Source organism: Paroedura picta, chromosome 3, assembly GCF_049243985.1.
Source record: "Paroedura picta isolate Pp20150507F chromosome 3, Ppicta_v3.0, whole genome shotgun sequence".
In the NCBI taxonomy this organism is placed as follows: Eukaryota; Metazoa; Chordata; class Lepidosauria; order Squamata; family Gekkonidae; genus Paroedura; species Paroedura picta.
The window spans coordinates 138,286,482-138,313,332 of NC_135371.1; the positions used below are offsets into that span (position 1 = coordinate 138,286,482).

General features: G+C 42.1%; 1 protein-coding gene across 4 annotated transcripts in view; it reads left to right on the forward strand.

Annotated features, from left to right (window-relative positions):
• The window catches only part of BAIAP2 (BAR/IMD domain containing adaptor protein 2), a 184,366-nt gene that overhangs the window by 87,353 nt on the left and 70,162 nt on the right, over positions 1 to 26,851 (forward strand). For all 4 annotated transcript variants that reach the window (XM_077328236.1, XM_077328235.1, XM_077328233.1 and 1 more), the window contains exons 4-6: positions 15,161 to 15,222; positions 15,750 to 15,821; positions 18,028 to 18,165. In XM_077328236.1, coding sequence (XP_077184351.1) covers positions 15,161 to 15,222; positions 15,750 to 15,821; positions 18,028 to 18,165 — 272 coding nt within the window. The remainder of the gene's footprint in view (positions 1 to 15,160; positions 15,223 to 15,749; positions 15,822 to 18,027; positions 18,166 to 26,851) is intronic.

Genomic DNA, 26,851 nt, shown 5'->3' on the forward strand with positions numbered 1-26,851 from the left:
GCCCTTGTCCTTGACCTGGAAACTCCAGCTGGTACAGAACACAGCGGCTAGGGTCCTAGCTACATTGGTTACCAGTTCTGGCCTGGATCAAGTTCAAGGTTTTGTTTTTTACTTTTAAGGCTCAGGCCCAGTCTATCTGAGGGACAGCTTGACTGCTTATGACCCCCCACAGGGCACTTCGCTCTGCAGGTATTAATGTGTTGATGGTCCCTGGATCTTGCCATCACAGTATCTTTTAGATATGTGGTGTTTTTTAGGATGGGGTTTTATGGGGATTTTATATATAACCTATCTTGAGTCCAAGGAGGAAGGTGGGCTAGAAATCTAATAAACAAACAAACAAACAAAATCAACATAAGACAAATTACTTATCTTCCTGATTCAGGCCTTTTACAAAAAAAGATCACTAAGGGTCATATGTAACCCTCAGGGACATTTAACAGATCCCATAAGAATGGTGAATGGAGTCAAACACGGCTGCATATTAGCACCACAACTATGTAGCATCTATATTAATGACACTGTCACCCATTTAGGGAATTTGGACTTCCATCCATCAAAACTAGCTAATAGTTTGTCTTTATTATTTTATGCGAATGATATTGTCCTTTTATCAAGGACCCCTGTTGGGCTAAAATGGGCATTGTGAACCCTTATGAGTTACTGTAATGAAAACTGTCTTGAAATAAATCATCCAAGACAAAGAAACCTTTTCAAAGAAACCTAAGAAATACTTGTGGTGTCTAAATGCTACTAGTATTGAACATGTTCGGCTATATAAATATCTATGTGTCCTATTTCAAGCTTTAGGATCTATGGACTCTCATGTAGCTCATATAGCCCTGAATGCCCAAAACAAGTGCAGGTGCTATACTAAAACTCTATTGGAATAAAGGTAGTAGGAATGTCCCTACAGCACTTAAAATATATAAGGCAAATGTTATATGGGGCACCATTGAAAATTACTGCTAATACAATTTGCTTGGAGAGAATACAAACCAAATTTTTGAGAAATCTTCTGCAGCACCCCAGGATTGTTTCTAATGCTGTACTGTGTGTGGAGCCATGTTTGACCATGGTCCCAGCAGGTTTATGGTACTGGCTAAGGTTGATCTTCTTTCCCAGGGATCTATCCTATTTAATATTATTTGACTCATTTATCACTCCATGAATACAGGCCATCAACAGGAAGTTCTCTCTTTGGGTTTTGACCATATCGAGGAATTGGTAAAACTAAGAATACAGGAGATAGAAAGATAGCATGATTGGAATAGAATCAATAATCAATTGTATGACATCCCTCTTCTAAACAGATTATCTCTTATGCCTCATCTTTCTAATATAGAGAGATACAAAGATACAAAAAGCCTTTATTGGCGTAATATAGATAACTCTTATAGATAATTCTGAATTTAGAAGGGCTTTAATGCTCTCCCTTGAGCATGGGTAGAGGGAAAATTTAATAAGCCTTCACCCCAGGAACATACCTGTATATGTCAGGATGGTAACATTGAGAACACTGAACATGTGATTTTTGATTGCTGTATTACAGTCAATTATGTCAGGAACTGCTGTATTCAATCTTAAGGGCTACTTCAAGACAAGCCAAATTAAAGGATTTCCTTTTGGATATTAATAAGAATTTATCATATATTATTGCCAAACATGCAAGATTAGCAATTAAATGTAGAAGTGCCTAGCTGAGTATGTACAAGGGATAGGGTGGATCTATTGGATTTATGAAGTATTCTGGAATTTTAAATCTTATAATGTATTCTACTGTTGCGTGTTTTGTACTGGTTGCCGACCAAAATATATGTACCTGTCCGGGAGCCCAAGTTTTATATACACCAGATATGTGCAAATGTTGGTATTTGGGGGGTAACTCTGACATGTATTTCCACTGCAAGATTTTTTCTCTCTTATGTGGCTATAACTGTTATACATTTTCTTCTAAACCAAAAATTACATGAAACTGATGAACCTTTTATATTATCACACCATTCTGCTTGCCACTTAGATTTTTAAATTTACACATAAATGAAGTAGGAATTCTGTGACAGAAAAGTTGCCTCCAATCATTCTGTTGACAAAAAGTATGTTGCAGTTTTGTCTGATTTAGATTTAATATAAGATACATCCTGTCACATGGTTAATGTGCAGATAGTGAGTTGATTGAGGGGTTGATCCTGATATAGTTGTAAAGGAAGCTGGGATTAGATTGATTCTGAGGATCTTTTTAGCCATTTTAAGTATGTATGTGCTCTCTCTCTCTCTCTCTCCCCCTCCCCACACACACTCAGTGGGGAACTGCTGCTCTGACACAGCAGTCTCTTGCAGACTGCCACCAAACCTCCAGTTATGTCCTCCTGTACCTGTTAATTAGCTCTCTACTCTAAAAAGAGTCACTGCCTTTCCCTTGTGTATGTTGTCTTGGTAATTGGGCTTTAGAGATTTGCTGATACAGGTAGTTTTCCTCTTACATCTCTCTCTTTACAGAAGAAAAGATACGAATCCAAAGTCCCGTTCCTTGATGCATAGACCTTAAAACATTTAGCTGGTAAAATGTAGTCCAGGGTTTTTTTTTTTGCTTTTTATAATATACTTTTAAGTGTGCAAGGAATAATGCACATAATATAGCTTACCTTGATCGTTCTTCAAGAAAAGCGGGGAAATATTCAATCTCTTTAACAGCTGCCTTTTATTTTAGGACCTGGGCTTGTTAAACCTTTGATTGAAAGTTGCTTGGTAGAATTTGGCATAACTAAAAAACATGCAGCAGACGTTTCCCTCTCTTTCTCCCTAATTTTCAGCACAAGATCAGGCAATCATCCTGGGGATTTCTGCAATTCTACTGATGCCGGTTTTGATAAAGCATTGATAATTCGGTATGTCTCCCAAAGAAAGGTGTATTTGGATGCATAGACCCATAGCCCACAAACATGGTGCTCTTAAATTGGGGGAAGGTCATTTTCAGGGAGATACCCAGTATTGCAACCCCCTCCCAGTTCATCCCCCTCACCTCCCCTTTTGGGTCTGCTCAGTGGACTCATGCATCCCTGCCAGATGTATGGTCCAGCCTGGAAACCAATCACCAGCCCATGCAGCTTCCTTCCTTTTCTGCAGTCAAAATCTAAGGAAGGGAAGCGTGGCTATACATGGGACATGCACATGCACAGTGCTGGGAGTAGGATGGCTGGAGCTACCTCACCACTGCCCAGCCCAGCAGGCACCAGTTCTGCACTCCTGCCCAGCCCTCCGAGGCTGGAAAGGCTTTTTTTTTGGGGGGGGGGTCCTCTAACTCCCCTCAGCCCTTCCTTCCAAAAGGGGCAGTATCTGCAAAGAGTCTCTTTCTTCTGCAAGGTGCCAAGAATCCCCAAGAGGTGGACTGCACTGCCGGCTCATCTGGTAATGTTTGCAGCATGGAGCTGAATGGGACTGTAGAAAAGAGATATAATTGTGTCTACCAATTTCTGCTCCTCCTACAACAGGAGACAAGCTAATTGGGGCAGGGCATATTTGGGGGGCATTGCCCCTGTCAGCAACCCAGCCCCCCGTGGCTACAGGCCTGCTCTAGATTATATAATGCATATTAAATTGTACTTTGGGAATTGTATTTACTGTGCTGCCTGTCTTTGTCCTCTATGCGGGAGGGGCACACTTCTAATAGATGACACTTAAGTCCTGCAAATGTTTGGTTTTCAGATTAAGGCAAGCAGCTTCCTGGCAAAATTGCAGCTAGCAGCTAGTAGGGAATAGTAAATACATCCATATTCCATGTTTGTTCTCAAAATGTGAATGATCTGTTAAATCTGCTGCTTCCTTCTGTAAGTTTATAAGCCCCAGCTTCCCCCACCTTATATAAAAGATGAGAGATGGCATCATCAAATCCAAGCATGAAAATAGGTTTGTAGGCTTTAATTGCTAGCTTAAACCTCTAGTTCACTGATAAAGCCAAGTTTGGTCAGTGGAAATGTGCTAAGACCAGGTTCCATGCTTATTTTAAAACAGTGACAATTACAAAAACAACATATGATACTAAAATAATGTAACACAATAAATATACATCTATCAGTCTCTCGTAAATTCATCCAAACCTACAGTAGTACTTACTTGAATAATCATCTGTACTTAGATGTCAATTAATATTTTCCACATAAACAAATATTAGAATTCAATAAATTTCCCAACCTTTAATTTTCTTATTAATAATACAATAAATCTAATCAACTTCACCTCCCCCCCAAAAAAGTCAAGTGTCCCCAAAAGGATGCCATGGAGCCTGCAGACTCCTTTCCCAGTGCCCTCCAACTATGCTGAGAAAATGGGCAGGGCCAGCTTCTGATAGGCCAGCTTGTGATTACTGGAGATTTTTTAAAAAATTGCTTTGGGAGCAGCTGCCACTACAGCACAAGTATTAAATAATATATTCATTTGACAAGCCATCCTGTTAATCAGAGCTCCTGCCAGAAAGAGATTTCTGATCGCGCTCCCTGACATTTTGTGGTTGGGGGAGTCATTATGTGGTTTCTCTCAGAATTCCAAAAATACCCTCAGGTTGGGGACCTTTGGGCTAAAATACAGCCCAAGTTAGTTTTGAGACATTTGAATTTTGTTGTGTGTGAGGGAGATACAGAAAGTATTCTAAAATGCCTTCCCTTTCAACAGTTACTTAGTTGAACTGAATTGGATATTAGGTCAAACTTCCCTCCATATCTCTCTGCTCATCAGCACGCTAAATAAGGATGCATATGGCCAAATTCTCAGTTCAGTTAGTTGTTTGCAAAAAAATTTTTTAGGTTGTGGGGTAGATTACCGAATTTTAATTTATTTGGCACTTGATACATTTCAGTTTTTATTTCCTATGGTAGAGACAGAGCTGGATTTCATCTGTTTGGAGACTAATAGGTTCTGTTTATGGGCATCTTTGTGAATAACGTGTTTCAGTTTGGAGACAAATCCTAAACTGTCCAATTCATATCCATCAGGGGATGAATTCTCCCCTTGCATATGGGCTTTGTGTGTACAGATCAACATTATCAGTAAGGGGGTTGTTATTACCCAGCCCACTCCCCTCCATGAAATGCTTGTGAAAACTGCAGTTTAATTTTTACATAACTGCCCTTATCTCTCCAAGGAAATAAAAGTCACTGAACACTATCTACTGCTTCTTGGTTACTAAAGGACTCCCTGCAATCTCCTGTATGTTTTGTGTTCTCTCATAACAATTTTTTGTGCCATACAAGAAGAGGGGGAATGTACTCAGATCCCATGAATCCCATAAATTAGCATTGTTAGTACTATTGTACTGTCTAGTTTTCTTATATAAAACTGTAAGTCCCATTAACAATGATTGCATCTTTTATCTTTTATATACAATACATTATGAGTAGCTTGGGGTATATATGTATACCTTCAGACTTTGCATACTATGAAAAAGTGCTCTTAATAAGTTTGTAGAGTGCTGATTAAAATGTCAGCTGCATATATGCAGTGGTATGTTCCCTTTTGGAGCCTGTCCTAATTTTAAAAACTTAAATAGCACACTGGTTGATATTCTCCATGGAGATCAGGTAGGTGTAGTTTGCAAGCGATCAGACAAAAATGAAAAACTCTTGCTTCTTTATCTCTCCTTCATTTCTAAAGACCAGAACAAACTTCTTAAAATGGTTGCAGATAAAACTGAGTGGGTTTAGGATAATGTAATCCTGCTTTAAATGGCCCTGAGAGATACACATGCTTTATTTGCTTTCATGAATATCTGGTTTTGATTGTATACATCTTGAGAATTGGTCCAAAGGCTTTCTTCTGCTCATTGTGGGTTGCAAAAAACCCAGCATGGTATGGTGGTTAAAGTTTTGGATTAGGATCTGGGAATTCCCACTTGTGCCATGGAGCTTCCAATGTGATATTAGGCCAGTCACACACTCTCAGCCTAACCTCCCACACACGGTCTTGGGGAGGATAAAATAGAGGAGAATGGAAAGAATTGTACCCTAACTTTGTTACATTTTGTTTCCTTCTAATGAATAGTTAGTAGTTTTCCAGTTTTTTATTTGTGCCTATCAGTTCCACTCCCAGCATCAGTGAGCATATAAAGACATTCTTTACCTATTTAATTGTCTTTGGTCCACCCTGACCTCACTTTTGAGTGAGTAAGTATGAGAAACAGTAGTGTACGTAACAAGGAAAATAGGGAAGTAATTTCTTATGTTATATATTACAAACGTTGTGGAATAAAAAATGACCCAGAGATATTGATAACGATAAAATTATACATATTACCTTGATTATATAGATGAAAGTATCTAGAATTTCAGTGTTTCTTGCAGGTTATTGGCCACTAATCTCCAAATTCTCCAAACTACTGTCTTCACAACTCCAGGAATTTCTCAACTTGGCACTGATAACCTTGTGGACACCTTTGGAATTCTGTCAGGGGGTGGTGGGTGCAACCATAAAATGGCTGCCACATGAGGTGGAGCCAGCCATGAAATAGCTGCTGAAGGAGGTGGAGCAAATCAATGAGTGAGGTTAAGTTTAACTTTAATAGTAACTCTTCAATATTTCTAGCAGAATCTCTGCTTGGAAGGATGCCTTTCTAAATGAAAACATGATTTAAATGCCTTTCTAAATGAACACATGTTTGACCCCTGCTGTAGCAGACATATAGGGGTGGACTTCAGGAAAGCAAATTTTAACAAAGTAATGCTGGCTAGAATCCAGTGGTCAGAAAAACTTAAGGAAATGGTAGTTCAACATTATTGGGAATTTCTTAAAAGTGAAATACTGAAGGCAGAGTCACAAACAATTCCCTTGAGAAGAAAAAATGGGAGAAGCCTAAGGTGGTGCCATAAACAGCTTTCAGAATATTTGAGTAATAAAAAAGACTCATTCAGGAAATGGAAGGAGGGCCTTATAACCAAGGATGAATATAAACAAATAACTAATGCTTGTAAGAGAGGGTATTAGAAAAGCTAAAGCTCAGAGTGAGCTTAGGCTAGTGAGAAATGCTAAACACAACAAAAAGGGGTTCTTTAGTTATGTTCAAAGCAAGAAAAAGAGAAAGGACATGGTAGGACCATCGTTTTGACAAGAAAGTGAAATTGTAGCAGGTGATGATGAGCAGGCTCAAATGGCTCAAGTCCTACTTCTCCTCAGTCTTCTCTTGCAAGGAAAATGGTGCTCAATGTGACAAAATCATATCATGTGAAGAGGGATGGGAGTTGCAGCCTAGGATAACTGTAGGGGTAGTCTATAAACATCTAGTTTTGCTGGGTGCATCCTGATTGGCCTGCGAAGCGTGTCTGGCCAGAAGTGGAGTCTGGACATTCTCAGCCCACCATGGCTCTGCGCAAATGTTTTATTGTGAACTGCTGTGAGACTTCCTGGCGAACGGCGATATATAAGTTTAAATAATGAATGAATGAGAGCCTCTAAGTGTTAAGGATACTGTACATTCTCCCAGAGTTATGATAAAACCTTTTAAGGGCGTAAAGGAAAGCCAAACCCTTGCTTTGAAAAGCATCTCATTAATCCTTCTAAAAGGATTGGTAGTTTTCCGTTAAAAAAAATAAAATCAACATGGTCTGGCCCTTATTTCAATTTTGAGTATAGAAGTTATCTTTGAGTACTATCTGCTACCTTGCTGTCCTTGAGTATAATCTGTTGTCTTGTTATTTGTCATTAACTTCAGTAGTGCATATGGGAGGGAGAAAGGCTGATATATCATTGCTTGCTTCTCACTTCCTCAAGGTTAGCATGGATGGTTTGGTTTATTTTTGGATAACTGAGAATATGGTGCCTTTTATGTCAATAGATTTGTTTACAAGTATACGTGTTGAACATAGAAGAGCAGACCAGCATACAGACAGATTGTGGTTGTCTTTAAAGCATCAGCCCCTTTGCAGATGATTTGGGCATCCCTTGTAAGCCTTCTTGTTCCAGCCAGTTGCAATAGTCAGATCATGCTAAAGAGGCTTGTTTTGTATATTAGCAATGGAAATACAGACTCTTTAGAAAGTTCAAGGAAAGAATGCTCTTTTTTGAAGTAAATAGTACAACTATTAAATCTCTTCTTGGATCTTTTCTGTCTTTCTCATTAGTTTGCTGAAGTCTTTTACGCATCCTAATACTGCACTGAGGAAAACATGATTCAGCAGTCACATACACAGTTCAGTGCAATTATTTTGAGACCAGGATTTTCCATTTCCTCTTGCTGATATATGCTGAAACTATCCATTTTATAGGCATTTTAACCAATCTTTTTCCCAGACTAAAAGTGAAAATCTTCAGGAAATGGCTACAGATGAGAATTTCTGATTTTCTTTAAACTCACATGCCCAAAACGCAGTGAGCCTTAAAAAGTTCCAGATCGACTCTGAATGATCTATGCCCAAGTTGCTGCAGGGCATCCAGGCATAATACTTGATTGAAACTGTTTTCTGTCTTAGAAAAAAACTTCCTTTTAAAAGTTTGTATACTGATATGGTCAAATAGTGAGACTGGTGTTTTTGTTGCCCTTAATGGCATCACTAGACATTCACATTTAGTTTTAGGAGAAGACTGGGCCCATTAAAAAGAGCATTTCTATTAGCTCACCTAAACAACTTCCTTTCAAACTTAATTTGGGATAGATTTTTGCAGATTCCTTCTCAGGAGAGATATTATTTGCATGGGTGTAATGCCCCTGACAGGCTATACCACTTAATCTTGGAATGTCCTAAGTTTGTTCTACACTCTCCTCCTTTAGCTGAATATTTGAAGCAATTGAGGAAAAATAATAATTGATTTTCATATGCTGCTTTTCTCTCCCCGAAGGAGTCTCAAAGTGGCTCATATTTGCCTTCCCTTTCCTCTCCCCACAGCAGACAACTTGTGAGGTAGGTGAGGCTGAGAGAGCCCTGATATTACTGAACAGTCAGAACAGCTTTATCAGTGCTGTGATGAGCCCAAGGTCACCCAGCTGGCTGCATGTGGAAGAGGAGCGCGGAATAAAACCCGGCTCACCAGATTAGAAGGCTGCACTCCTAACCACTAAACTAAACTGGCTAGATAGATTGAGATCTATCTGTGTTGACAAGAAACATTGGATAAAAGCTATACTAGTGAAGCAGCAATAATTGTAAAATTGGCTACGTTTTTGTTGGAATTTGTTACTGTAATTGTTTAAAATGTTAATTTCTATGCCTTTCTATTCTTATGCCAATAAGGGACTCTGACTCTAGGAGAATACTGTTAATGGGGAGAGAAGCTGAAAATTGCACCTTCTTCCACTACTTTGGTCATCTGTGGAGAATGTGTTGATATACACTAGTGCTCTCTAGTAAGAGTACACACAGCTAGATGTGTGTAATATTTTCTAAATGGCAAAATGTTTATTAAGAGGTTAAAATATCTTCCTCCCCCTGGGATTTGTCTTTTAAATTATAACCATTTTGCAAAATAAACAGGGTCCTAAAAACTATATTGGTTCTACTCTTTTATGCTGGTATATACCAAGTTGCAATGGGTCATATGGTTTTTGAGGCGGTCTCAATATACAATTCTCACCCACCCCACCACGCATCTCAGTAACCTGAGTTGGGGATGCTTGTTCTGGGCTGTAAATATTTAATTTTTCAAAGAAACAATTAACACTCCCCCCTCCCCCTTACACACACAAACCACAGGTTAAAAATGTTTAGAGTTGTTTTATGTTAGACAGGAATATTCCTGATCACTGTTCATTTTCTGAGATTACCTTGAAACACTTTGGAGCAGGGATATACTGTCTCTTAGCTAGGTCCGTAAAAGGCCAATAATCACAGTCCTCTAATGAGTACAGACTGCCACAAGAGCTCCATACACATTTCAAGTTTTTACATAGGCTAAAGCTCTTGAGAAAAATAAAATTGGAGCCCTTCTAGCCTGTTAGATAATAGGGGAGTTGATTTGAATTCAAATCCAAGCTAAGCCATTGATTTAATGCCTCTGGATTAATTTGCTACATCTCATTCTGTGTCCAGCTATGGAATAATGATCAGTTGGTATAACTGGGCTGTAGAAAGAAGAATCTGAATAAATTATGCAGAACATGACTGTGGAAAATATAGCTTTTTAAAAACTATCTAGTCTATGTGGTTTAAGAGGCTTTAAATTTTTCCAGGCAAATATTCTGCCTTTGTTTTGAGAATTGCTTGCCAACAAAGGCAGAGTATTTCTGCATACTGAACACAAAAGGAATTACACATTGACATGTGCTCTGTTGAAGAAATCTCAGGTGAATTTGTAATATTACATAACTTCTGACTAGAAGAATTGGGAACTTCCCATTATTTAGCATCTGCAGCTCAACCAGAGCAATTTCCTGTAGGTTTTGTGACTTCAACCGTATGGTCATACCTTCCGTTTCATGCACGTAACCATATATTGTGGAAACTACATGCATGTGGCTGGCAGAGTTCAGAATGGCTTTTATTTTATTCAGGGCCATACTGAGCACCTGCAAGACTTGCATCTTCAGTGCCTAGAAACTCCTTCTGTTTCCATTATATTATGCCTTATAACAGAATACGAAAGTAACCCAGGAATTATAGGCACTGCTTTGACCAGCTTCTCATTCAAAAGGGCAATATCATTGAGCTTTATGGGCAACTTCAATAGCAGGAGGAATCAAGATTTGCAAATGTAGGGACATAGTGATTTGTGGTTTCTAAAGGATAGGAATATGATTGGGGTGTCTGCCATCTTGCAGTTGGGATATGTACACATGAAACTGCCTATGAGCTGGAGATCATTGCTTTCTTTATTAAAGCAAGAAATAACAGTGTATTGTTTCTTTTCACTTAATATTATTCTAGCTGAACATTTCAGTGATTGAATCTGAGTACGTGAATGCAAAACTCATGTTCTGCCCCTGAGTATATAACTCATCTCCATTTTATTGTGTCATATCTATTCTGAAGAGAAGAGCTAATGCTGGTGCCATAGATTGCAGAATCTAAGCGCTGGAATTTTTCAGAAGGAGGGTCAACAAGCATTTGTGAGAGATGCTTTAAATATGAAATACTCTTCCTTAATGAAATGGCTTTTCATAAAGTTTCTCTAAACCTTATAATCAGAAGAAAGTGCAGGTTAAACTGATTGCCTTGGAGATAGATCCCTATATCTCAGTATCTCAATAAAATATCTCTTACTCTCAAGTGGAGAATTCTTGGAGGGGCTGAAGGAGGCAGCGGTACAGCCATTATTAAAGAAACCGTCTCTGAACCTGCAGGAATCTGCCAACTACCACCCTGTCCTGCATCTAGTGTTTCTAGGGAAGGTGGTGGAAATGAATGAAGCTTCAGTCTTGGACCCAGCCCAAATGGGCTTCTGGCCTGGCCATGGGGTTGAAACAGCGCTGGTCGCCCTGATGGATGACCTCCACCACAAGCTGGATTGAGGTGAATTAGCGTTGCGTTTATTGCTTGAACTCACAGCAGCATTTGACACAATCACAAACTGCTAGCTTGCCACCTCATCAACGTCAGGATATGCAGGACAGCCCTTCAATGGCTGATGTCCTTTCTTTGGGGTTGTGAACAAAGGGTACTAATTGGAGAGTACCAATCTTATCACTGCCAATTCCCATGCGGGGTGCCACAGGGAGTGGTTCTCCCCCCAATTTTATTCAGTATCTTTATGTGCCTTCTTGCCCAGCTGGTGTGGAGGTTCAGACTGGAATGTCATCAGTACACCAAAGACACCTAGCTCTTCTATGCCTAGACTAATTAGCCAGATGTCTGGAAGCAATGATGGGATGGCTCAAGAAGAGCCATCTGAAGCTCAGTTCTTCAAAGAGCTAGCCCCCACCTCACCATGGCGGTGAGCTAATGGCTCATGATCTACCAAGTCGAGCACTGCTATAAGATGAGCAGTGCTGACCCACCTTGATCTAGTTGCCATTGGAGATCATCTGTCAGAGTGACCAAAGCCATCCCTTCCCCATAGCCAGGCTGGAAGCTGGACTGGAATGGGTCCAAAATTGAAACTTCATCCAGGTATGTTTGCAAATAGCCTGCTACGTCCTACCCAACCACATTCCCAAATGCAGGACGGGATGGTAGTTGGTAGGGTCTTTCGGATCCAGTGATTGTTTCTTCAACAAAGGCTGGAGCGCTGCCTCCTTAAGCCTCCCTGGGAATGTCCCTGAGGACAAAGATAGATTTATTATATCCTGAAGGGACCTCCCAACCTTCTCATTTTTAAAAGCCTCAAGAGGCAGGGGTCTAGAAGGCAAGTCGTCAGCCTCATTGAAAACCTGTCCACCTTGGTTTGTGAGAGCCCCCTGAAGCTATCAAATACCTCCCCTGAAGGTGGCTAAGGGGCCTTCACTTCCTTTTTGGTATTAAAGGTTGGTGGAAGATAATGGCAGAGGGACAAGATCTTATCCACCAGCTAGCTCGTGAAAGCCTCACAGTTAATAGCCAATTCACTATTATTTGGGTGTTCATCCTCCAGGGTGGTAAGAGACCAAATTGCACTAAACAGTTGTGCTAGCAGATGCAATGGGAAGCACACAGAATTCTCTCTTTACAGTTTTCACTGTCATCTCATAGGTTTTCATAAGATGTTCTTTCTGCTTTGTTGTGAATTTTCCTCCAAACCAGTGCTTCTTCCTAATTTCTTGTTATGAGACATATGAAGTTGTTGCTGCTGCTGATTCTGCCCCCCCCCCATTTTTCAGAGTTCCTGGTTTATGTGAGGTTCTTTGCATAGATTATTTATATGGGAGTTTAAATAAACACTTTCTACTTATATAGAGTCTCAGTTATACCTACAATATCTCTGCCTCTATAAGAGGACAGTCTTTCCTTCCTGTATTAAGTATTGGGGGGGGGAAAGGAAATTATGGCTGGTTGACAGACTAGTGAATTTGTGGTGTAGGTGAAGTTCAAACAGGGGACTTGCCAGCTGGCATGGTTCTCACTAGATGTAGTATACTGCAAATGTTGCCCATCCATTTCAGGATGGTTCTTGGAATCCCCTAGAGTAGAGAATCGGGAAGTGGAAAGTCCTTGTATCTGATGGTGTACTTTCACTGTGGCTACAGAATAACCTAATTCTTGTAATTATACATTATAGAAAAATCCTTCTACCTTTGACCAGTGCAAAAAATGTCTTTTTAAAGTTTGGGGTTTTCAATAGCAATTGATCTTATGTCACCCCCCAAAGTCTAATACATTCAGCTTCACTGCATTATCACAGTACCGAGGCATTAATTCTGCAGTGACCTATCTCTTACTGGATCACCTGGCCCTCCCCTACCAAATGGTGACCATGTCTGACCCAGATTACCTTTATTAGCTCTGACAAGAGCACAGTCAGAGCTGGAATAACTTCAACCTCTAAGGCTAGAATAATTCCACTACCCAAATTGCTTCATGTATTGTCTGTGAACAAAAGCAACACTACCTTAATGAAAAAGTGCCTGTATCCTAACTGAACATATAATATAGTGCCTGTCAAGTAAAATGTTTGAAATCCCTGTGTATCAAATGTAATAAAAATTTATCATTTTAAAAAGAAATAAAACTTTAATGTTTTTTCTGTCAAGAGATCTTCCATCTATTTATTTAGTTCTCTTGTTTTTCTACCTTTTGCTATTCTTCGTAGCTCTGTGTTTTTGTGTGAATGTGTGCATGCATACAGGGCAGGAAAATAGAGTCCCCTCTCTGTATTTCTTTGTTCTTGCTGTCTGGTCTCAGTGACTGAGAGCTCTGTGGTGTGGAAATCTGTTGTCTCTCTGCTCTTGCTTTGAAATGTAAACAAATTGTGTAGAGGCTAGCGGTGGCTTTGCCACCTGACCAATATCTAGACTGCCTGGCTCAAAGTTTCACACTCTTCCAAATGGTTCCTTCATGGAAATGGGCTTTGCCGCGCAACTTGGAGGGTGGGGTCTGGGTCTATAATGATCTTGATCCCCTTGGTAACATGTCTTTGACAGTCCCTTTGTCTGTCCTGATTATGCCTTCAATAAAGACTAACCTCAGTTTGGTCTGATGCTTGGGACTCCTGCCTGTTGGTTCTGAGGGTGAATTGAGGACTGCATTCCATGGGTCATGACAGAGATGCCATTTGCCGTTACCTGCCTCTTTGTAGTGACCCTGGAATTCTTTGGTGATCTCCCATCCAAGTACTAACCACAGTTAACCCTGCAAAGCTTCCAAGATCTGATGAGATCAGGCTAGCCTGGGCTATCCACGTGAGTTTACCCCATTAAGTCCACACAAACCTTATAAAACAATTTCTGTATCATTGGTGCACTTGGATTTTATCATGTTTTTTTTTTACTTTTCCTCCCCCGCTTCCCCCCTTTCAACTTAATACATTGCCTGAGAAGGAGAGTTTTGGTGAACTTGAAAACTTGCTTGTTTGCTAGTTTATGACTTTTTCATTTTTCATTTGCTAGTTTATGACTTTTTCATTCAGTTGAACACGATAAAAGCATTACACCTTTATTGCATTTGGGATTTTTGCCAAGCAGTAACTACGAAAGTCAGTGTGCTTTGGCTTTGGAAGGTCTGGATGACAGATGTGATCTGTTTGAAAGGAGTCCACCACAGCTGAGCAGACTGTTGGTGGGAAATATGCCTCCATCATACTATACTTGCAGTTGCAGGGTGGCAGTTGTCCATCATTTAAGAAACTGTAACTTTCAAAATGCTGCACAGGTGCATTTTGTTTTCTAAAGAACTGAGAGCACAGTGTATTCATTGTCCCCTCTCAAGGAAGTCACCTGCTTTAACTTCTCTGAATAAAACGTCCTAGGAAATTTGCTGGAAATCTGATATTGAGCTCAAAGCGTGGCATACTGGGCCTTTACTATTGTACTGATTGGTTAGGAAGAGAAGGAGTCTCAAGAAATGCATTGGAAGGATCAAGGAATGGTTTGTGTATCCTATGTCCAACATAGTGCTGTTTGAAACCACCAGATGTATGGCCTGTGCAGGCAACGTTATTCTTAAATAAGTAACTGAATAAACCCTTATTCATTAGAACTCACCAAAACTGAATTGTTTGTCCTCGACCATGACTGCGGCTTGTGTGTGTGGAAAAGGACCAATGCAAACACTCTCTAAAATTTCTCCACTAGTCTTCCTTCCACTACTTCTACCTTCAATTTCTTTCTTTCTAGGAGATGTACTTTTCCAGATGGCTGAAGTCCACAGACAGATTCAGAATCAGTTAGAAGAGATGGTAAGTGCTTTACTTTCTAGTGTATACATCTAGATGCAAAATGCACCTGTTATGAAATAGTCATCAAGGCCTCAAATAAAAGCTAAGGCCCAGGCTTAACCTACATGCCTGCACAATCATAAGTCTCATAGTGGCTTTAGGAATGTAGGTAACTTAATTGTATGAAAGATTATATAATGTTTTCTGTCTGATTGACTACTTGGTTTCATACACTGTGAGGCCTGAGAGAATTTCCCATACTTTACCCAGGTAAAGATACAGTCTTTCTGAATGATTTGTGGTTACAACTTTTGCCTAATAACTGTCCATTGCTTGTTTAATTTTCCTTGTTTTCCCTGAGGTGATTTGGCTTCTTCCTATCATTTTTACTTGTCCTTGAGCATCCTGTTTTCTGGTCCTCTACCTCATGAGGTAGAATAAACAAAGATCTCTTGGGCATCCTCTTAAATATGGGCATAAGAAGGTAGCAAGTCTTAATATAGCCAAAAGTTAACATCATGCCCTTTTCTTTCCTGTGTGATTCTTAGCTGAAGTCCTTCCATAATGAGTTATTAACACAGCTGGAGCAAAAAGTAGAACTGGACTCACGGTACCTAAGTGTAAGTAAGATATCACTTCTTGACTTGGACTGCATTTATCTGTGCATTTAATTGGAAGGTCTGCCTTCCACTGCTCTTCTTAGGCAAGGATAGGCGGGAGGTTAAATGTGCTCTTCTGGTGAATCATCAAGTGACTGGTGGTTGCTGGGATTCTTGCAAAGAATGCTGGATTAAGTAGGCCTTGATGTGATCCTGCAAGCCTGTTTTATCAGTTAAGAGGTGGCTTATCTATAACTAGCTACCCCAAATATGTGTTTTTGTTTAAGAATTTAAGAGACGATGGGAGTGCACTTAAGAAAGAGGATGTACCAACTGAAAAAAATGGTTTTGCCTGTTTAACAGAGGCTTAATGTGTGGAAATGGGCAGAGGAAGCTTTTCAGGTGGTGGTGGTTAATAACTTGATTTGTAAATAGCATCACATTAAACCTCTGTTAACAGGGCAGGACATTTTTCTCTAGGCAGCTGCAACCTTAGATGCACTCATGTTCCATAAATTTAAAATATAATACATAGGCATGGGGATTCTAATAAAACAAAAAATAGATTGTGAACGCTTGATGTTAGCTTGCCTCTGCTTTAAGGTATGTTCTATAGTTTAACATGCACCAGTACAGAATAATAGTGGGTAACGTGGCAGGAAGGGGATAGTACAGTTGACCTTAAAATCCTGACATCTTCCCATTGGCTAAGAGTGCCCTAGCTGAGCCTCCCCCCTCTGTTTCTGGCCACTTCTGAAATGGCTTTAAGGTATTATAAATCATGGAGAGTTCCCGATGTTCAGAGTATCTGGGTTTCAAAGGAACAGTGCAGACTGCTCCTGAATGAAAAATAAATGGTTCTGTTCTGTTGACCTGAACAGAGCTAGATAAAATGCTTGCTTGCTCAAAATTCCACATTTTTCCTATTCCCTTTCCCACTGTGTGGGAGTGGAAGATAGCAATATCTCCAGGTATTTTAATGGAGAAAAAATATAGGCAGATAACATTTTAAAACAGCACTATTCACCCCCTCCTTTTTTTGCGATGGAGAAAAATGAGTATCTTTTCAGAGCTGGATTTATCTATTCCAGTGTGGTGGTAGTGGTTAGAGTTGGGCACAAACCTGGTTTTGGAACCTCCAAAGCAAACTAGAAGCCCTGAGATGTACCTGCCGGTTCAGGCAGGTCCATTTTGCTTCTCCCTGCTTTGAAGTGGGTCAAGCAAGATGGACCACTAAATGCTGCCAGTCATTTAAACCTTAAAGCTCCAAAGCAAAGGGTAGCTGAACAGACAATTTAAATAGTTCTCAGCTGTTTAAACCTAATAGTTGACAGTTACACCACTACTTGGCTGCTAGGTTTAAATGGCCTGAACCCCTGAACTATACAAAAGTCCAGAAATGTTCAGGGGAAGAGCCTCTCTTGAACCCCTGTTAATTCATGACAAATTTTGACTTGTGAACTGGCTTCTGCCTACCCCTAGTAGTGATGCTTGTTTCTTTTTAAAGCATCTCCCACATTACTACCTTTTATAAATGTGTAAATAAATAAATAGTTCTGCAAGGCCTATAAGACTGGTAAGATGGCACTCCTTCACCAGGCCTATGGCTGAGGCCAGGGTGGCTTAACATCATGTGAGGCTCCCACCACTCATTTCTAACCCCCCCCTTTTTTCTTGACTGGGCATATGTTCCTGGCCAACAGCCAATCTTGCAGGCCAGGTTTGAAGATGGTTGGGATGGATGGGGGGGCTTGGGCGGGCATTTTAATTAGGATGTTTTGAAAAAATTATTATGAATGTTTTAATCTATGTTATAAACCACCCAGAACCCTCTAGCAGAGAGGGGCTGTCTATAAATGTAATAGTAATAATATTGATGATAATTCCCAGAAAAGAAAGGGGGGAAACAGTTTGCAAAGTCAAACATGACCCTAATAGACATTTAACACTATGTTAAGGTTTTAACTTTATGTCCTGCCAATAAAGCTCCCATGGTTAGCATACTGAGGACAATAGGGATGTATTTTTCTCTACTTTGCCTAGATGAAGTCAACTCTGGTCTATAAACATTCAAAACATGCTCTCTACAGCTGGTATAAAGTTAGGACCTTTTGGCTGCAGAGAGGGTGTAAGCAGTGTTCATTAGTAGAAAAGGCAACCTGTGCCGATCTCTTCAGCCTTTCCTTTATGCAGCTATTCAGCAATCCCACATCTCTTCCATATTTAGGCTGCACTGAAGAAATACCAGACTGAGCAAAGAAATAAGGGGGACTCACTAGAAAAGTGCCAGGCAGAACTAAAGAAGCTTCGGAAGAAGAGCCAAGGGAGCAAGAACCCTCAGAAGTACTCTGACAAGGAGCTGCAGGTAGGGTTTGTTTGCCTGGAAGTCTTCTGGGTTGAAGAGTCAGTTCTTGTTATCTTCACTGGGGCTGATTGCAGAGTGACTTGTGTATTACCTTTATAAGCACATATAGCTATTTTCGCGTTATGCCACACAGCTATGTCAGCTTCTTCCTGGTACCTTGACCAGCTGTGGATTGTATTGTACATGCCACTTTGAGCAACTGTTTTGTGTTTTCTACTGTGGAAAAATACAGCAATTTTGTGATAGAGGACTCTGCATTCAATAGAGTTTAAAGCTGTGATCTAGTGCAGATTTACCTGGGAATAAATTCTGCTGAACAGTTTTGCTTCCATGTAAACCTACATGGAATTGAGATGCAGTTCTGGTTGCCTGAAATAAGTAACATCTCTTCTTTGTGATACTGTAAGTTGCCTGGATATGTTTTCCTTTTGGATGATAGTAGAACAGTGTTCTAGTTCTTCTTCAGGCACATAACTAGAGCTGTAGTCAGATGCTTACAAAAAAGTTTTGATTTGTCTGAATGCTGTTTTTTTAAATTAATGAATGGATTGTGAAAACAGGGTCTCCCACCTTTTCACTGTCACTAATTTTGTATTGTTCTATATATACACATAAATTGGATCTCATTTTGCTAACAACATTCCCCAGGCCTCTTAATTTTCAATTCGGCTTCTTTTTTCCACACCCCACTTCAACAAATAAGAAATGTCTATTAGCATATGCCAGAGGCATTTTTATTAGGAAAGATAACTTATCTAGACAGTGACTTCTGATTTCAAGCATACTTGAAAACCTCAAGCTGTTTTCTAATCAGATTTTGATCATGTCCCCTGGGGACTGAGGCATGAGAGTCTCAAGGCAGATGCAGTATCTGTTGTCTGACATGAACAACCAAGTACAGTTGCATAAATCTCAGTGAAAGGAAATTTCATTCTTCAAAAACTATGCAATGTTTTGAAGAAGTAAAAGACTGCATGACGGGTGGAAGCAAATATGAACTGATGCCATGCAATAAGAAGGAGTATCAATCTAGAGCTTAACACATTCAGAACAAATGGTGGCATTCTCTGGGTTAATGGGTGTAGTTGTTTGGTTATCTCTCACCACTTGATCCCCAGGTCAGTGGCTTCTCAACCAGCATCCTACCTGTTGCAGATCTGCAAATACAGCAAGTCATAACAAGAAACTAATAATGTTCTTATAAACAGATTGTAGCCTACCGAAAGCTGTGTTATTGTGTTGGCTGCGATTTTTCCTTGTCAAATCAAAATTCCTCAATTTGATATTTGGTGCTGGGGTAAAGCTGGTGGCAGTTAATACTGTCCCATAGTTGGACCATCGTGCTCTGGAGGTCCGGACCCGAGTGCCACCCCCTCCCTGTTTGGGCGGCAGACGTATGAATCCTAATGGATTCCTGAATGCTCTATGGCAGTGGTCCCCAACCCCTGGGCCGGGGACCGGTACTGGTCCGTGGATCAGTCGGTACCGGGCCGTGGCTCCTCCTCGTCCTCCTCCCTGGTTGCTGCCTCGGAGGCTGCCCTTCCACTCTGCCGCAGGCTCACCTTTGGTGCTCTCCAATGGCCGCCATGGCTGGAGCTCTCCCTTGGCATGGCAGCTGCTGCTGGCTGCGCCCTCCCCAGCGGGCGGTGGGAGGTCAGGAGCGCTGGCAGTAAAGCAAGTGGAGCAGGGGCTCAGGCGGCGGCCTCAGTAAAATTGCCAAGCATAGACCGGTCCCCGGAGATAAAAAGGTTGGGGATCACTGCTCTATGGCAGTGGACCCCAACCTTTTTCAGGCTGGGGACCGGGGGGGGGGAGGGAGACATGGGCGTGGGTGTGCCAGCAGGCGCAAACGTACAGGTGCGGAGCCGCGCCTGCGCGTTTGCGCCTGCCTGCGTGCTGGCACCTGCGCCTCCTCCCCTTCCCACAGCACGGCGCTTGCTGTGCCGGGAGTGATCGTGAGTGCTTTTTGCATGCACGGGTTCCTTTTAAAGCAAACATGTTTGCCTTTCCAAGTGCGTGATAAGCTAACTAGGCTGCGAATGGTCAACATTGGAATGTCTCTTGATGTTTTCCAATCAGACCATTTCCATCCTTATCTTGGGTGAGAGTGCACAAGTCAAACAAAGGGAAGGCATTTCCACATCAAAAGAGGCGGGCCAACAGGAGCAGGGCTTTTCTAATTGCTCTTTGATGGGATGTCTAGAGGCTAGGCGAGAGACGGGCATTTTGTTAATTGCAAAGTGCAACAGGGACAAGTTGTGCAGGGGGAAAGGCACTCCTCCAAACCTACGTGCGCCGCTTCCTGCTCGGGTTTTCCAAGCACCCAATCACTGGGGATTATGCAGGAGCTTCTATTAAAGAGTACCCAGGAGCAAGGCGCAGAATTATCTCCCTCCCAGCCCCCCTCAGACCACAGCCGCTTGATGAGGTCAGGTTGATTATCAGTCCTCTGAGCGGCGGCTCCTTTGGCGGCCCAGGGAGCTGCTAATTGTTCTGGCCCTTGCGCCCAGATCTGACGTGTGATGTCAAAGGAGAGCAGCTGTAATTGGAGCTCTCCCAACCAGCCACAAACCAGACGTCAAACCTGTTTGCCCCTCAACACGTGTACACGTATCCAAAATGGAGTCCTGAGGTTAACATGGGCTCTGAGGAAGCGCTTTTGCGCTCGTCCACCGGTGCACAGGAAGCCCGCGCCTCCCTCCCCCCTGTGGCCCGGTACCAAAGGCTCCATGGTCTGGTACCGGTTTACAGCCCGGGGGTTGGGGAAGACTGCGCTATGGGACCCGATACCTCCTGGCAATTCATTGGCAGATCTGGTGGAGGACTGGCAAGTTTGTCTTTCTGCTGCCATTGATGAAATTGCTTCTTTCTGCCTTCACCTCAAACTGGCTCCTTATAATTCCGAGGATCTTATTGTATGCTTACGAGGGCATATGAGATGGTGATGAAGACGTTTTTAGCTGCCTCCATTGCATCCGTGAGCTCATACCCTACTCAACTGTTTAGGGTAGTTTGGTTTCTTACCACCCTTGATGGAAGATGCGGGTTCAATGCAGGCAACTACCTACTCCCTAGGTCCCTGTCCCTCCTAGCTTCTGAAATCAGGGGGCAGGACGATAGGAAGACCTCAACCTTTTCCTTACATCAGGGGAGTTCCCAGAGGGTCTTAAGGATGTGGTGGTTTGCCCACCACTGAAGAAATCATTACTTGATCCCTGGGACCCAGTCAATTACTGCCTCATTTAACACCTAGGGTTTCTGGGGGAAGTGATTGAAAGGGCCATGGTGGATTAGCTTTGGGCATACTGGGAAGATACATTGGCCTTGATCCACTACAGTCTGGCTTCTGTCCTGGCCATGGGGTGGAGATGGTGTTGATTGCCCAGACAGATGATCTCAGGCGACAGTTGAATAGAGGTGGGTCATCTCTTTTTGTGTTATCAGATCAGTTGGCAGTGTTTGACATTGTTGACCACAAGTTGTTAGTTCACTGCCCCACCAGGTCAGCGTACTGATGGCAACCCAGCCCAAAACTCCATACCAGCTGGGCCAGAGGGCGCATGAAGATGTTGAACAATGTGGGGGAGAGGACCGCACCCTGAGGGACCCCACAAGGGAGTCTAAAGGGTTGCGAGAACTCCTCCCCCCACCGCAACCCTCTGGATCCAGTTTTGGAGGAAGGAGCGTACCCATCACAAGTCTGTGCCCCTTATCCCTGTGCCGGCAAGGTGGTGGACCAATAACTCATGATCCACAGTTTCAAAGGCCACCAACAGGTCTAAGAGAACCAGCACAGCTGACCTGCCTCTATCCAGCTGGCGATGGAGGTCATCCAAAAGGGAGACCAACAGTCTCCATCCCGTGGCCAGGACGAAAGCCAGACTGGTATGGATCAAGTGCCGAAATTTCATCCAAGAACGCCAGGAGCTGGTCTGTTACAGCCCTTTCCACCACCTTGCCCAGGAGCACTAGATGTGACACTGGGAGGTCCTGCAGGGTCCTGCAGGTCCAGTGTTGATTTTTTCAGGAGAGAGCGAACCACTGTGTCCTTCAGCCGTTCAGGGAACTCCCTGGAGCTCAGGGAGAAGTTGATAATGTTCTGAGCTGTCCTCCTATCCTCTGGCTACCTCCTTTGAGGAGCCAAGAAGAACAGGGGTCAAGGGGGCAAGTGGTCGCCCTCACCAACCCCAGCAACTTGTCCACTTCGGAAGAAGAGAGCCGTCTGAAGCCATCAAACCTCACTACCAAAGGCGGCCAACAGGTCTCCAGTTCATTTACTGTATTAATTGTGGCAGGAAGGGCACGGCGGAGCAACAAGACTTTATCCGCAAAATTGACTAATATTTTGGCGTCACTCAAGGGCGGTGAGAGATCTAACTACCCTAAATAATTGGGCTGGGCGAGAGCTTGCGGACGTGATTTCCGTGCCAAAAAACTCCTGTTTCGCCACTTTCACCACCATCTCATACACCCTCATAAGCATGCAATAAGAAGTTCTTGCAGCTTTGTCACAAGTCTTCCACCACACTCGCTCCAGTCGTCTCACTTCCATTTTTTTCTCCCGGAGCACCCCCGTGTACCAGGGGGCTCATTTGAGTCGAGAGCAGAGAAGACGTTTAGGGGCAATCTCATCTATAGCGGCCATCAGGCAGGACTGATTTCAAGGGTGATGGTGGATCTTCTTCTTTCCCCACACAGGAGTTTTACTTTTTACTTTTTGAAAAAGTAAAAAAAAAATGGTCAAAAGTTAAAAGCGATGCATTTTTAAAACATTTGCTGTTCAAAAGATAAACAAACAAATAAATAAAAACTTTGCTATTGTAATTTTATGTATGTTGTTAGCCATCACGAGCTAGCTGGCTAGGAGTGGCATCATAAAAATTAAATGCATGCATGCATGCATGCATGCATGCATACATACATACATACATACATACATACATACATACATACAATGATGGAGTATGTCATATACTAGATTAACAGGTGGAATTAAGACAGTGAAATGTATAGGCCTCCCCTGCCATTGCAAGTACAGCCTCCCAGAATTTTCTTTCATTCTTAGGCCTTTCCCCCAGTCCTTTTTGTTCTTCAGTGCTGGACTAAAAGCGGTTCACATCTTTTTTGTGTATACATATTCTTTTATATTTGTGCCACCAGCTTTGTTGGTTGGTTGCATTTTTCACTTCACTAATACAGCCTGTATAAAGTTATCTTGTTAGTTTCCTCACCTGCAGCATCTCTTGGGTAAGATACAAGCCAGTACATCAAATTAAGTGTGAGACTTGCTTGCACAATAACAGTTGTGGACAAGTAAGTTCACTTTTAGTCATGAAATCTAATGGTTTCCTGGTTAGATTCATGAGAAATGACCTTGCCCCATCAGATCCTAGTTCAAACCCTCATAATTGTAGAACAACACTATACTTCTCTTCATTGCTGAATTAAGCATGGAGGACAACTCAGGTCTTTTCCACTAAACAGGGGTGCAGGTGGAGAGAAATAATCGCCAGGGGATTAGCAAGGCTATGCTGGTGTTTTAATTGCATGTAAAAGCATTGTGTTACTAATTATTTATTGGCTGTGTGATTTGAAAAGAGGTGCTAAAGGGAAATTGTTTATCTCTTAGACTTCTTACAGCTATCTGATGCAGTATTGAAAGTTAAAATAAGAACGTTTGTTTGTTTTGGTTTTTAAAAAAATATTACATGTAACTTCATGGCCCAGTAACCTCCTAAGTTTATTCTGAAGTGCTATCAGTAGAAAGGAAGTTGCATTTCCTGTTTTTGTAAAATGTCTGTGACATGCATAGTTACCTGAATGATTTTTTAAAAATTAAACTTGGCATGTATCCGAGCCTTTAAACTCCATCTGAATGGGAGTGAATCCTTACGGAAGAGACATCTTGGATGCCTTTTAAAGCAAGTTTGTTAGAGAATGCAGTAGTCCTGACTGGCAGCTGTACAGCTAATATTTTTGCGGGGTGTTATAGAGGCTTGGATGGGTTCTGTTTGTAGCACTTGTTTGAGCTAAAATGGATCAACCTTCCAGGTGTTTCAATTCCATTCGCTAAAATGTAGGAATGCCCCATGCCTAATATATAGGTTTTCTTCCTTCCAGCATTGTTTCTTTGGAGTAAATAAATAATGTTCTGAGTCTATTAATTTATTTCTCTACACTGTATCTTGATATTGGTATTGTAGCAGTGTTTGCTGCCCACTCTTTAAATGCTTGCAGTAGATTTGAAAAGTTGAGGTGCATCTAGGCAGACAGATCACTTCTAAAAGTTTTATTAGTTTTCAGGGAAAGGCAAATGAACAGATATGTAATGTTGCAAATGAAATTTTTATATAAGTGCTTTTCTTTGACTGTATTGTGACTATAGCCTGTGGCCCAGCTGTGTGATCGATGTCAGGGGTAGTCAACCTGTGGTCCTCCAGATGTCCATGGACTACATTTCCCATGAGCCCCTGCCAGCATTTGCTGGCAGGGGCTCATGGGAATTGTAGTCCATGGACATCTGGAGGACCACAGGTTGACTACCCCTGACTATGTCATCTGGCATCAACTGCAGCCCACCGTGGTTGATCTCAGGTGGCAAACAGCAAGCAGCTCATGACTGCAATTCTCTCCTGGCAACTGATTGGGTTTCTTGGATGGTAAAATGGCTCTGAAGATGACAAGGAGGAATTTCAGGAGGGGTGCCCTAGTTAAAATGTGGTACAAATGTTTTGATTTAGAAGTTTCTACAGAAACTATTGTTGGAAATAGAAAGTGTCAGTTCTGTAGTTTCTAGCTGTTGCAGGGGACCATTGCAGATATAATTCTTACTAGTTTCATTTCTATGGAAGTGAGAGTAAACTGCCAGGTCCACTGTTGGTGCAGTCTGCTATTTCCTGATCCAGCATTAGATTTAGACTACTGTGATTATAGAAATTGCACAGAAAGAGATGTTTACATGTGTTTTGCCTCCCGGTAGTATCACAGGAGCAATGTGATGAAGAAACCGACATGTGAAAATTCCCCATGCTTTAATAGAATCTGAATTTCTCATGACTACCGTTGATTTGCATCATGGCTCCTGGGCTTAGAGTGAGGAGCTAGTGAAGGACCCCAAGGGTTTTTGAGGCATATTGAAGGAGACATGGGGGGAGGGGGGATATTTGTTTGCATAGAGAATCTAGTTTCTTTTCTATAGAAATATCTTGATAGACAAGGTTAAGATTATAAGATTCTGGAGCCAGTGGGATTTTGGGGATTCTGCTTCTTTTATTTATTGTTTATTTATTTGTTAGGCTTTTTGGTTGCTATTCCTAGCACAACTCACCCATATGGTGGCTTACAACAAGATTAAAACAGTAAAATCAGCAACAATAAAAATCCCCTACTACCCACCGCAACTTTGTCACCAAAACCCTCCCCCCTTACCAAGATTCCAGAATACTGCCATGTGCCCAGAGGATATAAATCAGGAGGTAGGAGCACCAGGCACTGGAGGAGCATCAGGCACTGGCCTCAACTGACTGCTTGGTGGAAGAGCCCCCATCTTGCAGGCCCCACAGAACTCCTCTTCCAGGAGCTCATTCCACCAGGCAAGGGCCAGGACTGAAAATGCCCTGGCCCTGGATGAGGCCAGGTGAATCTCTGAAGGGCTAGGGATCACCAACCTATTTGTACCCACAGAGTGCAAGGCCCTGCAGGGGACATAGGAGTTAAACATCCTGCAGCCAACCTGCTGGGGGAAAACCTGGGAGTGCCAAATATGAGTGAAATTATAAGTCGGGCTGCTGCTGAGTTGTACCATTTGACACAGAGTAAGCTTGGACACAGCCCCTGAGCTGGGCATGCCAAATGGTGGCTCAGCCCCCCCCCCCAAACCCTGTATCAGAGTCTCCCCAAAGGGGGGAAGTGGTCATACAGGCCCATCCTCCTCAAAAGGATCCGCTCTGATGCACAAAAACTCCTAGAACCAGTCAGTGCAGTACCCTGAGGCTCCTGTCTTTGCCTTCCTTTTTTGCAAAGAACAGGAAACTTCCACCAGCCCTCTTCAGCCCATTTTTACAATCCTGGTCCTTTAGATGAGTCGTGACCATATTTACAGAGCAACAAAACATGGCTATGCTATGTAGTCTTCAAATTTCCTGGTTGCAGAAGAAGAAGAAGAAGAAGAGTTGGTTCTTATATGCCACTTTTCTCAACCTGAAGGAGGCTCAAAGCGGCTTACAGTCGCCTTCCCTTTCCTCTCCCCACAACAGACACCCTGTGAGGTGGGTGAGGCTGAGAGAGCCCTGATATCACTGCTCGGTCAGAACAGCTTTATCAGTGCTGTGGCGAGCCCAAGGTCACCCAGCTGGCTGCATGTGGGGGAGTGCAGAATCGAACCCAGCATGCCAGATTAGAAGTCCGTACTCCTAACCACTACACCAAACTGGCTCTTTGTTCTTTAGGTGTGCAATGATGTTAACAGTGGTTACTTTAAAAACAGAGTACCACTCCTGGCAGAATATTTAATGTTTGGTCCAGATGCTGTTGGCTTGTGAAATTCTTTACCCTGCCTTGTCAAAACACTGGTATAGGAACATTTCTGTGACCACATTGCTGGGATGTATGTGGGAGGCAGAATGCAGTTGCTGATGCTGGAAGCAGAAGATACTATACTCTGTGCTTGACTTCTGAAGGCTTTTTT